The sequence below is a fragment of the Achroia grisella genome, unplaced genomic scaffold (assembly GCF_030625045.1).
Source record: "Achroia grisella isolate CSIRO2021 unplaced genomic scaffold, CSIRO_AGI_Agris_v1 utg782, whole genome shotgun sequence".
NCBI lineage: Eukaryota > Metazoa > Arthropoda > Insecta > Lepidoptera > Pyralidae > Achroia > Achroia grisella.
Window position 1 is genome coordinate 4,288,534 of NW_026713022.1, and position 15,810 is coordinate 4,304,343.

Genomic DNA, 15,810 nt, shown 5'->3' on the forward strand with positions numbered 1-15,810 from the left:
TGAGCATTGGTCCCAAATTATCCCTCAAAGGGCCCTAGGTGATTTTGTCAAAATCTCCTGGCAACACCATATATCGATTTTCATAGTAAATCGTACTAAGGAACTCCTAGGTGTATGTAACCTGGGCTCTGTACAATATATGGATGAAATGTTTCTATCACCAGTGTATATGTTAAAAGTATTTAAAAAGAAAAAATCCAAGATGGCGGCCAAATTAGGATACTTTATCTATGATGACAATTTTAAGAACTTTTTAAAATTCATTTTTGTGGCATCATCCCTGCAACGAATTGACTTGTATTGAGGAATGGAAACTCTCGGTGCGAAGTATTAACTAATTTTCATAGTAAACAGTACTAAGGAACTACTAGAAGGAGTCACCTTAGCTCTGTACAATGTATGAACAAAATGTTTCAATCGCCAAAGTGGATAAGTTAAAAGTATTCAAAAAGGAAAAATCTAAGATGGCGGCCGAGTTCGAGTATTTTATCTCTGATGATAAATTTAGGAATACATTTTGGGGTACCTGGCTTCCCTGCAGCGAGTCGACCTTTATTGAGCCATGGTAGATTTCGGTTCGAAATATTATCTAGGCTACAAATTTTCCCCGATTTTTGGATAATTTTGCAAACCCAAAATGTGGGAAATTTTTATTCGACATTTTTAAACATAAAAGTGACGGGTATCTATAATAAATCTCATCTAAATAGTTTTATGCAATTTTTTGTTAAATTAGGTGGCAACACCATGCATAGATTTTCGTAGAAAGTAATATTTACTAAGGACCCACTAAAAGGACCGTGTCTCTGTACAATATATGGACGAAATATATCTGTCGTCATGTAATATATATGTCAGAAGTATCAAAATGGAAAAACCAAGATGGCCGCCAAGGTTAACTTTGAACAAAATTTGGAAGATTTTTTTATTTTGGTACATGGTAACCATGCAGCGAGTCCGCTTTTATGGGATGGCATTGAATCTCAGTATTGCCAGCCAATTGCCAATAATAACCCTAAGGCTTTTACCAAAATTATTTGGAAAACTTTACTATGAAAACCGATGTAAGTTGTTACAACGGTTTTCATAGTAAACTATTAGAAGGAGTTGACAATGTATGGACGAAATGTTTTTGTCACCCGGGTAGCTAAGCCAAAATAAAAAAAAATAAAAAGTAGAAATGGTATATAGAAAGGTAGGTTAGGTTAGGTTTTGTATTATGATCTCTACATTAGAAACTGTGAACCCAAATTAATATAGTATACAGAAAGGTAGGTAATGTGAGGTTTTGTATTGTGCCCATTGCAATAAAAATTAAAGCCACAGGTCGAAATGGTATATAGAAAGGTAGGTTAGGTTAGGTTTTGTATTGCGAGTCTTACAGTAGAAATTGTGGCCTCAGGATAATATAGTAAACAAAAAGGTAGGTTAGGTTAGGTTTTGTATTGTGACTATTACAATACAAAGTTTCGCCACAGGATGGTACACGTGAAACAAAATTCACTGTTACAATAGGAAGTCACCTAATCGTATCAAAACAGACAACTAACTCTACTTGCCAACCAAGTTTATTCGAAAAGAAAACCGTCTTCACAAAAAAAATCAACGACAACGCCTCGCGGGCCTCTTGAGGCCCGCGCACACACGCACCCTCTAGTCTATAATATATAAAGCTGCATTACGGTGACTCACTCACTGATTGACATAGTTGTTCTCCCAGAAGGAGCGTCCGGGGGTCGAGACGATGTATGGGGGAAATGTTCCTTTGGCTAGGGTGACCACGAGAAAATTCCGAAATTTGGGAAAATCCAAGATGGCGGACAAAGATGGCGGCTAACTTTTACAGTTTCGCTCGGATCGATTCCGTTCAAAGAGTGATTTGGCACGTCTCGGCGGGACCCAGAATATGGCGTAAAAACAAAAAATTAAAATCCAAGATGGCGGCGAAAAAATTGCCAAAAACTGGTTGAAAATTTTCTAGGGTTTCAAAAACCGAAATTCCCAGGGTAGTTGCGGGGGTGCTGGCGACACCGGTTGTAGGGCATAGGAAACTCGAAGGACCCGACCTCTAGGGAAAATTATGAAATTTCGAAAATCCAAGATGGCCGACGAGTTGGGGGCGTGTGAATTTGGTCCTAAAAATCCGGATTATTTTCAAAATCATTTTTTAGGTACAGGGCAACCCCGCAGCGAGTCGGCTTCTATGGGGCGATGATGGGTCTCGGTAAGAAGTATTGCCAGCGATAAAAAGAATTTCCGAATTTAGGGTAATTTGGGAGAAATGTCCCAAAAAGTGGGAAAAAATTTTTTCGGCATTTTTGACAAAAGAGGCATCAAGGCCTATCGAGAAACATCCCCTAAAGGGTTTTAGGTGGGTTTTGTTGGAATTTGCTGGCAACACCCATACATGGTTTGACCAAAATAGAAATTGGGGTGTCTCTCCAAAAACTGAAATTCCTAGGGTACTTGCGGGGGAGCTACCGATCCCTATTATAGGGCATTGGGAGGCTGAAAGACCCGGCCTCTAGGGAAAATTATGAAATTTCAAAAATCCAAGATGGCGACCAAGCTATGGGAGATTTAGTTTTTGGAAAAAATTTGGGATATTTTCAATCGAGTTTTTGCTGCACATGGCAACCCTGCAGCTAAACGCCACCTACTGACATGGGTAAGTCTGAGTAAGAAGATTTGCCAGGTCTAAAATTTTTCCCCGATTTTGGGTTAATTTTGGAAAAAAGTCCCATAAAGTGGGAAATTTTTTTTTTGACATTTTAAATGAAGAACTCGTTTTGGTCTACTACAAATCGTCCCCTGAAGGGTTTTAGGTGGATTTCTTCAGAATTTGCTGGCAACACCCATACATCATCGGACAAATTTTGAAATTGAGGTCTAGCTTCAAAAACTGAAATTGATAGGGTACCTACGAGTATGCTAGCTCAACGCACTGTACGGCGTCGGATAGCCGAAGGACTCGGCCTCTAGGGAAAATTATGAAATTTTAGAAATCCAAGATGGCGGCAGAGATAGGGGAGTTTTGCTTTTCGGAGAAAAATTGGGATATTTTTAAATGTAGTTTTAGGACACTTGGCAACCCCACAGCCAGTCGACTACTATGGAGAGATGATGTGTCTCAACACAAAGTATTACCTGGTATAAAAATTTTCCCCGATTTTAGGGTAATTTTTGAGATAGGTCCTAAAAAGTGGGAAAAATTTTTTTGGACATTTCAAACAAAAGAATGATGAAAATCTGTCAAAAACAATCCCCCTATTGAGTTTAGGTGTTTTTTGTCAGAATTATCTGGCAACACCTTACATCAGTTTTCTTAGAGAATAGAACTAGAAGGAGTCGCTGAGGCTCTATACAATGTATGAACGAAATGTTTCTGTCACTAGGGTGAATATGTCAAAAGTATTAAAAAGTAAAAATCTAAGATGGCGGCCGAGTTAGGGTACTTAATTTATGTTGACAATTTTAGGGACTTTTTAAAATTCAATTTTGGGGTACAATTAATCCCTGACGCGAGTTGACTTCTATAGAGCAATGGAAACTCTCGGTGGAAAATTTTACCTGGTCTAAAAATTTTCCCCGATTTTGGGGTAATTTCGGAGAAAAGTAAAAAAACGTGGGAATTTTTTTTTTTCGTTAATTTGAACAAAACAGTGATGAGCATTGGTTCAAAATCATCCCCCAAAGGATCCTAGGTGGTTTTTGTCAAAATCATCTGGCAGCACCATACATCGATTTTCATAGTAAACCGTACTAAGGAACTAGAGGTGTAACCTGGGCTCTGTACAATGTATATATGAAGTGTTTCTGTCACCAAAATGTATGTGTTAAAAGTATTTAAAAAGGAAAAATCCAAGATGGCGGCCGAATTAGGATACTTTATTTATTATGACAATTTTAAGGTCTTTTTAGTAAATTCAGTTTTGTGGCACCTATCAACCCTGCAGCGAACTGACTTCTATTGAGGAATGGAAACTCTCGGTGCGAAGTATTAACTAATTTTCATAGTAAACAGTACTAAGGAAGTACTAGAAGGAGTCACCTTACATCTGTACAATGTATGGACAAAATGTTTCTGTCACCAAAGTGGATAAGTTAAAAGTATTTAAAAAAGGAAAAATCCAAGGTGGCGGCCGAGTTTGAGTATTTTTTCTCTGATGATAAATTTACCTGGCTTCCCTGCAGCGAGTCGACCTTTATTGAGCCGTGGTAGATTTCGGTTCGAAATATTACCTAGGTTACAAATGTTCCCCGTTTTTTGGGTAATTTTGCAAACCCAAAATGTGGGATTTTTTTTTCGACAAACTATATATAAGAGCAACGGAGATCTATAATAAATATCATTTTAATAGTTATATGCGATTTTTTGTAAAATTAGGTGGCAACACCATGCATCGATTTTCGTAAAAAGTAATATTTACTAAGGACCCACTAGAAGGATCGTGTCTCTGTACAATATATGGACGAAAAAGGAAAAATGGTATGAAAATTTTCCCCGATTTTGGGTAATTTAGAAGACAAGTCCAAAATGTGGGATTTTTTTTTCGATATTTCAAACAAAATAATGATGGATATCTGTCAAAAATCATCCCCTTATTGGTTTTTGTCACAATTATTTGGCAACATCTTAGATCAGTTTTCTTAGGGAATAGTACAAGAAGAAGTCACCGAGACTCTACATAATGTATGGACGAAATGTTTCTGTTATTAGGGTGAATACGTCAAAAGTATTAAGAAGTAAAAATCTAAGATGGCGGCCGAGTTAGGGTACTTTTTTAAATTCAATTTTCAGGTACCCATCGTCACTGCAGCGAGTTGACTTTTATGGAACAGTGGAAACTCTGGGTACGAAGCACTATCTGGTCTAAAAATTTTCCCCGATTTTAGGGTAATATCGGAGAGAAGTAAAAAAAAACGTGGAATTTTTTGTTTCATCATTTTAGACCAAACAATGATGACGATCTGTCAAAAATAATCCCCAAGGGGTCTTAGGTGTTTTTTGTTAAAATGAGCTGGCAACACCATATATAGATTTCCATTGTAAACAGTACTTAGGAACTACTAGAAGGAGTTACCTTGGCTCTGTACAATGTATGGACGAAATGTTTCTCACCAAGGTGTATATGTTAAAACAACTATTTAAAATGGAATCATTCAAGATGGCGGCCGAGTTAGGGTACTTTATTCCCGATGACAAGTTTAGGGACGTTTTAAAACTCATTTTTGGGGTAGTATTTTATTTCTTACAGCAAGTTACTTCTATGGAGCAAAGACGTGAAGTATTATATAGGCTACAAATTTTCCCCGATTTTTGGGTAATTTTGCAAACCTTAAATGTGGGAATTTTTTTTCGACATTTAAACATAAAAGTGACGGGTATCTATAATAAATCTCATCTTAATAGTTTTATGCAATTTTTTGTAAAATTAGGGGGCAACACCATGCATAGATTTTCGTAGAAAGTAATATTTACTAAGGAACCGACCGAATATTTTAAAAGGACCGTGTCTCTGTACATTATATGGACGAAATATATCTGTCGTCATGTAATATATACGTCAGAAGTATCAAAATGGAAAAATCCAAGATGGTCGCCGAGGTTGGCTTTGAACAAAATTTGGAAGATTTTTTTATTTTGGTACATTGTAACCATGCAGCGAGTCCGCTTTTATGGGATGGCATTGAATCTTAGTATTGCCAGCGCTAAAAACTTTCTCCGATTTTAATATTTATGATATTTTAATTAAAAGAGTGTTGAGTGGTTATTATTTATCATAGGTCCTTTACCTACGATAAATAATAACCCTAAGGCTTTTATCAAAATTATTTGGAAAACTTTACTATGAAAACCGATGTAAGTTTGATACATCGGTTTTCATAGTAAACTATTAGAAGGAGTTGACAATGTATGGACGAAATGTTTTTGTCACCCGGGTAGCTAAGCCAAAATAAAAAAAAATAAAAAGTCGAAATGGTATATAGAAAGGTAGGTTAGGTTAGGTTTTGTATTGCGACTCTTACAGTAGAAATTATGGCCTCAGAATAATATAGTAAACAAAAAAGTAGGTTAGGTTAGGTTTTGTATTATGATTTCTACATTATAAACTGTGAACCCAAATTAATATAGTATACAGAAAGGTAGGTAATGTGAGGTTTTGTATTGTGCCTATTGCAATAAAAATTAAAGCCACAGGTCGAAATGGTATACTGAAAGTTACGTTTGGTTAGGATTTCTATTGCGACTCTTACAGTAGAAATTATGCCCTCAGAATAATATAGTAAACAAAAAGGTAGGTTAATCTCTACATTAAAAACTTGACCCTAGACTAATATAGTATACAGAAAGGTAGGTTAGGTTAGGTTTTGTATTGTGAACATTACAACATAAAGTTTTGCCACACTGTTACAATTTGAAGTCACATGAATGATTTCGTATCAAAACAGACAACTCTACTTGCCAACCAAGTCTATTCGAAAAGAAAACCGTCTTCACAAAAAAAATCAGCGACAACGCCTCGCGGGCCTCTTGAGGCCCGCGCACACACGCACCCTCTAGTCTATAATATATAAAGCTGCATTACGGTGACTCACTCACTGATTGACATAGTTGTTCTCCCAGAAGGAGCGTCCGGGGGTCGAGACGATGTATGGGGGAAATGTTCCTTTGGCTAGGGTGACCACGAGAAAATTCCGAAATTTGGGAAAATCCAAGATGGCGGACAAAGATGGCGGCTAACTTTTACAGTTTCGCTCGGATCGATTCCGTTCAAAGAGTGATTTGGCACGTCTCGGCGGGACCCAGAATATGGCGTAAAAACAAAAAATTAAAATCCAAGATGGCGGTGAAAAAATTGCCAAAAAGTGGTTGAAAATTTTCTAGGATTTCAAAAACCGAAATTCCCAGGGTAGTTGCGGGGGTGCTGGCGACACCGGTTGTAGGGCATAGGAAACTCGAAGGACCCGACCTCTAGGGAAAATTATGAAATTTCGAAAATCCAAGATGGCCGACGAGTTGGGGGCGTGTGAATTTGGTCCTAAAAATCCGGATTATTTTCAAAATCATTTTTTAGATATAGGGCAACCCCGCAGCGAGTCGGCTTCTATGGGGCGATGATAGGTCTCGGTAAGAAGTATTGCCAGCGATAAAAAGAATTTCCGAATTTGGGGTAATTTGGGAGAAATGTCCCAAAAAGTGGGAAAAAAATTTTTCGGCATTTTTGACAAAAGAGGCATCAAGGCCTATCGAGAAACATCCCCTAAAGGGTTTTAGGTGGGTTTTGTTGGAATTTTCTGGCAACACCCATACATGGTTTGACCAAAATAGAAATTGGGGTGTCTCTCCAAAAACTGAAATTCCTAGGGTACTTGTGGGGATACTACCGATCCCTATTGTAGGGCATTGGGAGGCTGAAAGACCCGGCCTCTAGGGAAAATTATGAAATTTCAGAAATCCAAGATGGCGGCCAAGCTATGGGAGATTTAGTTTTTCGAAAAATTTTGAGATATTTTCAATCGCGTTTTTGCTGCACATGGCAACCTCGAAGCTTGTCTCTTCCTACGGACTTGGATAACTCTCAGCAGGAAGGTTTATCCAGCCTAAAAAATTTCCCCGATTTTGGGTTAATTTTGGAAAAAAGTCCCATAAAGTGGGAAAATTTTTTTTTGACATTTTAAATGAAGAACTCGTTTTGGTCTACCACAAATCGTCCCCTGAAGGGTTTTAGGTGGATTTTTTCAGAATTTGCTGGCAACACCCATACATCATCGGACAAATTTTGAAATTGAGGTCTAGCTTCAAAAACTGAAATTGATAGGGTACCTACGAGTATGCTAGCTCAACGCACTGTACGGCGTCGGATAGCCGAAGGACCCGGCCTCTAGGGAAAATTATGAAATTTTAGAAATCCAAGATGGCGGCAGAGATAGGGGAGTTTTGCTTTTCGGAGAAAAATTGGGATATTTGTAAATGTAGTTTTAGGACACTTGGCAACCCCACAGCCAGTCGACTTCTATGGAGAGATGATGTGTCTCAATACAAAGTATTACCTGGTATAAAAATTTTCCCCGATTTTAGGGTAATTGTTGAGATAGGTCCTAAAAAGTGGGAAAAATTTTTTTCGATATTTCAAACAAAAGAATGATGAAAATCTGTCAAAAACAATCCCCCTATTGATTTTAGGTGGTTTTTATCAGAATTATCTGGCAACACCTTACATCAGTATTCTTAGAGAATAGTACTAGAAGGAGTCACCGAGGCTCTATACAATGTATGAACGAAATGTTTCTGTCACTAAGGTGAATACGTCAAAAGTATTAAAAAGTAAAAATCTAAGATGGCGGCCGAGTTAGGGTACTTAATTTATGTTGACATTTTTAGGGACTTTTAAAAATTCAATTTTGGGGTGCCACTAAACCTTGCAGCGAGTTGACTTCTATAGAGCAATGGAAATTCTCGGTGGGAAATATTACCTGGTCCAAAAAATTTTCCCGATTTTGGGGTAATTTCGAAGAAAAGTAAAAAAACGTGGAATTTTTTTTTCGTCAATTTGAACAAAACAGTGATGAGCATTGTTCCAAAATTATCCCTCAAAGGGCCCTAGGTGGTTTTTGTCAAAATCTCCTGGCAACACCATACATCGATTTTCATAGTAAACCGTACTAAGGAACTCCTAGGTGTATGTAACCTGGGCTCTGTACAGTATATGGATTAAATGTTTCTATCACCAGTGTATATGTTAAAAGTATTTAAAAAGAAAAAATCCAAGATGGCGGCCGAATTAGGATACTTTATCTATGACGACAATTTTAAGAACTTTTTAAAATTCAGTTTTTGGTACCTATCATCCCTGCAACGAATTGACTTGTATTGAGGAATGGAAACTCTCGGTGCGAAGTATTAACTAATTTTCATAGTAAACAGTACTAAGGAACTACTAGAAGGAGTCACCTTAGCTCTGCACAATGTATGGACAAAATGTTTCTGTCACCAAAGTGGATAAGTTAAAAATATTCAAAAATGAAAAATCCAAGATGGTGGCCGAGTTTAACTATTTTATCTCTGATGATAAATTTAGGAATATATTTTGGGGTACCTGGCTTCCCTGCAGCGAGTCGACCTTTATTGAGCCATGGTAGATTTCGGTTCGAAATATTATCTAGGCTACAAATTTTCCCCGATTTTTGGGTAATTTTGCAAACCCAAAATGTGGGAATTTTTTTTTCTACATTCTAACATAAGAGTGACTGGGATCTATAATAAATCTCACCTTAATAGTTTTATGCGATTTTTTGTAAAATTAGTTGGCAACACCATGCATCGATTTTCGTAAAGAGTAATATTTACTAAGGACCCACTAGAAGGATCGTGTCTCTGTACAATATATGGATGAAAAAGGAAAAATGGTATGAAAATTTACCCCGATTCTGGGGTAATTTAGAAGACAAGTCCAAAAAGTGGGAATTTTGTTTTTCTGTATATCAAACAAAATAATGATGGATATCTGTCAAAAATCATCCCCTTATGGGTTTTTCGTGGTTTTTGTCAGAATTAGTTGGCAACACCTTAGATCAGTTTTCTTAGGGAATAGTACAAGAAGAAGTCACCGAGGCTCTACATAATGTATGGACGAAAAGTTTCTGTTACTAGGGTGAATACGTCAAAAGTATTAAGAAGTAAAAATCCAAGATGACGGCTGAGTTAGGGTACTTTTTTAAATTCAGTTTTCAGGTACTCATTGTCACTGCAGCGAGTTGACTTTTATGGAGCAGTGGAAACAAGGTACGAAGCACTACCTGGTCTAAAGGTCTGGTTTTCCCCGATTTTAGGGTAATATCGGAGAGAAGTAAAAAACCGTGGGATTTTTTGTTTCATCATTTTAGACCAAACAATGATGCCGATCTGTCAAAAATAATCCCCAAGGGGTCTTAGGTGGCTTTTGTCAAAATGAGCTGGCAACACCATACATCGATTTCCATTGTAAACGGTACTCAGGAACTACTAGAAGGAGTTACCTTGGCTCTGTACAATGTATGGACGAAATGTTTCTCACCTGAAGATGTATATGTTAAAACTATTTAAAAAGGAATCATTCAAGATGGCGGCCGAGTTAGGGTACTTTATTCCCGATGACAAGTTTAGGGACGTTTTAAAACTCATTTTTGGGGTAGTATTTTATTCCTTACAGCAAGTTACTTCTATGGAGCAAAGACGTGAAGTATTATATAGGCTACAAATTTTCCCCGATTTTTGGGTAATTTTGCAAACCTTAAATGTGGGAAATTTTTTTCCGACATTTTAACATAAAAGTGACGGGTATCTATAATAAATCTCATCTTTATAGTTTTATGCAATTTTTTGTAAAATTAGGGGGCAACACCATGCATAGATTTTCGTAGAAAGTAATATTTACTAAGGAACCGACCGAATATTTTAAAAGGACCGTGTCTCTGTACAATATATGGACGAAATATATCTGTCGTCATGTAATATATACGTCAGAAGTATCAAAATGGAAAAATCCAAGATGGCCGCCGAGGTTGACTTTGAACAAAATTTGGAAGATTTTTTTATTTTGGTACATGGTAACCATGCAGCGAGTCCGCTTTTATGGGATGGCATTGAATCTTAGTATTGCCAGCGCTAAAAACTTTCTCCGATTTTAATATTTATGATATTTTAATTAAAAGAGTGTTGAGTGGTTATTATTTATCATAGGTCCTTTACCTACGATAAATAATAACCCTAAGGCTTTTATCAAAATTGTTTGGAAAACTTTACTATGAAAACCGATGTAAGTTGTTACAACGGTTTTCATAGTAAACTATTAGAAGAAGTTGACAATGTATGGACGAAATGTTTTTGTCACCCGGGTAGCTAAGTCAAAATAAAAAAAAATAAAAAGTCGAAATGGTATATAGAATGGTATAGTAAACAAAAAGGTAGCTTAGTTTAGGTTTTGTATTATGATTTCTACATTAAAAACTGTGAACCCAAATTAATATAGTATACAGAAAGGTAGGTAATGTGAGGTTTTGTATTGTGCCCATTGCAATAAAAATTAAAGGCACAGGTCGAAATGGTATATAGAAAGGTAGGTTAGGTTAGGTTTTGTATTGCGACTCTTACAGTAGAAATTATGCCCTCAGAATAATATAGTAAACAAAAAGGTAGGTTAGGTTAGGTTTCGTATTATGATCTCTACATTAAAAACTTTGACCCCAGACTAATATAGTATACAGAAAGGTAAGTTAGGTTAGGTTTCGTATTGTGACCATTACAATACAAAGTTTCGCCACAGGATGGTACACGTGAAACAAAAATTCACTGTTACAATAGGAAGTCACCTAATCGTATCAAAACAGACAACTCTACTTGCCAACTAAGTCTATTCGAAAAGAAAACCGTCTTCACAAAAAAAATCAACGACAACGCCTCGCGGGCCTCTTGAGGCCCGCGCACACACGCACCCTCTAGTCTATAATATATAAAGCTGCATTACGGTGACTCACTCACTGATTGACATAGTTGTTCTCCCAGAAGGAGTGCCGGGGGGTCGTGACGATGTATGGGGGAAGTGTACCTCTCGCTAGGGTGACCACGAGAAAATTCCGAAAGTTGGGAAAATCCAAGATGGCGGACCAAGATGGCGACTGAACTTTGTCAATTTCCGTCGGATCGATTTCGTTCAAGCGGTGGTTCGTAGCGGGCCGCAAACGGTTGCATTTCAGGTTAAAAGAAAAAAATAAAAATCCAAGATGGCGGCGTGAAAAATGAAAATGAAAATTGAAATTTTTCGAGGGTTTCAAAAACCGAAATTCCCAGGGTAGTTGCGGGGGTGCTGGTGACACCGGTTGTAGAGCATAGGAAAGTCGAAGGACCCGGCCTCTAAGGAAAATTATGAAATTTCGAAAATCCAAGATGGCCGCCGAGATGGGGACGGATTTTTAGGACCAAATTCACACAATTTGGTCCTAAAAATCCGGATTATTTTCAAAGTCATTTTTTAGGTACAGGGCAACCCCGCAGCGAGTCGGCTTCTATGGGGCGATGATGGGTCTCGGTAAGAAGTATTGCCAGCGCTAATAAGATTTTCCGAATTTGGGGTAATTTGGGAGAAATGTCCCAAAAAGTGGGAAAAAATTTTTTCGGCATTTTTGACAAAAGAGGCATCAAGGCCTATCGAGAAACATCCCCTAAAGGGTTTTAGGTGGGTTTCGTCGAAATTTGTTGGCAACACCCATACATGGTTTGACCAAAATTGAAATTGGGGTGTCTATCCAAACACTGAAATTCCTAGGGTACTTGCGGGGGACTTACCCATCCTTATTATAAGGCGTTGGGAGGCTGAAAGACCCGGCCTCTAGGGAAAATTATGAAATTTCAAAAATTCAAGATGGCGACCAAGCTAGAGGTGATTTAGGTTTTGGAAAAAAATTTGAATATATTCAATCGAGTTTTTGCTGCACATGGCAACCCTGCAGCTAAACGCCACTTACTGACATGAAATTTCAAGTGTTTAGCTTCAAAAATGACGATTCTTCCATACAATCTTTAATTCCCCCTTTCAAGCCCTTGCTACTCTTTTTCGCATTAAAAAGTAGCCATGTCCTTTCTAGGGGTCTAAACTATCTGTGTACCAAATATCATTTAATCTTTTCAGTAGTTTTTCCGTGAAAGCGAGACAGACAGACAGAGTTACTTTCGCATTTTTAATATTAATAAGGATTACAAACAGACACTCCGATTTTATTTATATGTATGTATGTATGCATGTATAGAGTGTGCATTTAAAAAACAAAAAATCCAACTTAAAAATATATATTTTAGGAATAAACAACATCTACGTTACTAACTAAATAAAATAACCTGTAAATAATTTATAAATTTCAATTTAAATCTGAATATTGAACACAAATGTACCTAATTTATAATAATTACTTAAAGGTAAAAAAGGAAAGCAGTAAACATGTAACAAAATATTTTGATTTAAGATAAGAAGAACGGATCGGTGTAATTATAAAATATACCTATCAATTAAAAGTATATGATATAAGAACTGGAAATCAATTTTTAAATAAAGTCGTCGAGACAATCATCAATTATGGTGATTCGTTGGTGTGAGAAGTAGCGAGAGGCCCCCGAGGTATCGGCCCAGCGCGGTGCATGCGCATGAGCGCGCGGTTTTACTTACAACATTACTTTATTTTTCTATAAAATTAAATATTTTTCTAAAATAAAAGTAGCCTAAGTTACTCCCTATTACATCAGCTACCTGCCATAAAAAGTCCCGTTAAAATCGGTTCAGCCGTTTCAGAGATTAGCCGGAACAAACAGAACGACAGACAGACAGACAAAAATTTTAAACAGTGTTTTTTTGGTGTATGTTTCATATTTATATTCATATGCATGCAGTAAATAACGGTTATTTCAATATTACAAACAGACACTCCAATTTTATTTATATGTATAGATATAGATGTATAGATGTATAGATATAGATACATATGTAGATTAATGCATTATTTGAGAAGGTGTTTTATAAATATGATATTAATCCTTATTCAAATAAATGCGTTTTTTAACTTTGAACAAAAATGTTTACATAATTTGTATTCAAAGAACATTTTAGGAGATATCTTAGTTTTAACAAAAGAAGGACCTTACTGACTGACACACTACAAATTCTTATAAAGTCAAATAGGTAAATCAAAATGGATATTACTTTTTACAGCATGTTAAAGAGTCTAATAAGAAGATTTACTAAAATGTCGAACAGTTTAAAAGTTAAACAAATATTGGGCCCGTGCGAAGCCGGGGACGGGTTGCCATTATACAAATATAACATTATAGTCATAAATACCAACCGTGCCACGCAATTCCTTCGCCTCTTGTACCGAATAAAAAAGTAATCCAATGATTACAATAGCCCCCTGAACACCACCCGCCATATTGAATTGTAATCTACCAAATAACTGAACAAACAACTTCGCTCTTATATTTAAATTTATTTGTAACTTATTTGCACATAATTGCCGGAAAAATTAAATTATTTTAATACGTAGGTACTATTAGGTATGATAATAGGGGCTGTATTTATAGAGTTGTATTTATATTTATAGGTTTGTTGTATCTATAAAAAAATAGTTTATTAAAATAAAAGTAAATTTCAGACATATATAGTTATGCAGAACGGTATAAAATAATTAGGAATCAAGAGTATAACAGTTTATGAGGATGTCTGCAGAAGAAGCCATTTTGTAGTCAGTTATTTTTCCCGCGCATATGTAATGCGCCACAGACGCAGAATATTGCACGGCAGGAGTTAAAGGTGAATAATCGGCAGGATCTGTGGACATAGTTGAGAGGAGACGAGAGTTCAGGACGCCCTCTATTTGTGTCAATACCGTGCTGAACTCCTCAAAATTTAAATTAGCATTGCCTACTATTAGTCTGAGGTGATCTTACACAATTTGATGCAAATTTCCCAACAACCCCCGAAATGAGGTGCATATGGATGAATGAAAGTGAACTTTATACTATCATTAGATAAAATCGGTTATCGTATCTAGTCCGTTTTATACAATTGAAGAACATTCTCTTTCAGCACCTACAAAAATTTTCCGGTTATCGGATAATATTGGCTTCCATTGTCTTTCCACGCCAGAAAATAAAACGTTTGAATTAAATTACTTTTAAATTAAATTAAATTAAATATTAAATACAAAAAGAAATTATCTTTATTAAAGTGAATTTAATATAAACACTTTTGAATAGTCATATTTTGTGATTTTCCAATCATTCGGAATGCAGACTCAATACAAGAAGAACGAGCAAGGATGTTGAGGGTTTTAAAGAATTTTTTACTCTTTTCGAATTTGTTCTAGATTTAATGTTTACTCTTCTATTAAACTTTATGCTAGTATTTAAACGCTAGAATATGAAATGGAAATAATAGTTATGTTAAAATTATGTTTTTGTAATAAAAGATTATTTTTCTCTATTAAGCATTCTATCTGATTATTGAAGTATTATAAGATGTTTCACTAGGGGTGATCAAATTTTCATAAATAAGTAGGTACTTTCTCTATCTATCTTAGATGTAATAATACAATAATTTTGTAATAAAAGATACTGAGTACGTACATAGTTTTTTTAGTCTATAATTATTCTTATCTAGCGTAGTACAGCATTTTAAATCATACATTATATTTCTATAATGATTTCCTGTAATTTATTCATTACACGTGGGCTGCTGTCTCTATCCTAAAATATTTGTGTAATTTCATTATGTAATTGCTAGGGTTGTTAACGAATTCCGTAACCGTAACCGAAACTATCGGATATCCGATATAAAAAAATATCCGTAACCATAACCGAACTAAAAGTTTCGGACAATATCAGATAGGGGCAGAGCCTAATTTTGACATGTTATGTAACCATTTTATTAGCTATTTGTGTTTTATTTTTGAAATTCTTTAAATAACCGTATCCGAAATTATTCAAAACTAACGGATAATCCGATATAATTTCATATCACCATCCGTATCCGTATTCGGTATAATATTCATTCGTATAACCTCATCATTGGATATGAAATTTCTGATTGTATCAGAAATTTCATATCCATAACATCCCTGGTAATTGCAATGGCACTTGACGGTAAGTGGTAACCGTCGCCTATATACGTATATAAATGCACTACAGACGTCGTGACGACTGTAATAGAAATAGTCATACATTGCCATTCAAAAGAATTAACATGTCATATTCAGCCTCTGTTGTTCACTAACTTTGACTCATCC

The 15,810-nt window shown here is 36.1% G+C and overlaps 1 protein-coding gene across 1 annotated transcript in view; it reads right to left on the bottom strand.

Moving 5' to 3' along the window:
- LOC131851336 (uncharacterized) overlaps positions 1-13,956 on the bottom strand; it is a 30,454-nt gene extending 16,498 nt beyond the window's left edge. Inside the window, exon 1 of the mRNA XM_059201826.1 lies at positions 13,873-13,956. Coding sequence (XP_059057809.1) covers positions 13,873-13,956 — 84 coding nt within the window. The remainder of the gene's footprint in view (positions 1-13,872) is intronic.
- Positions 13,957-15,810: the final 1,854 nt, after the last annotated feature.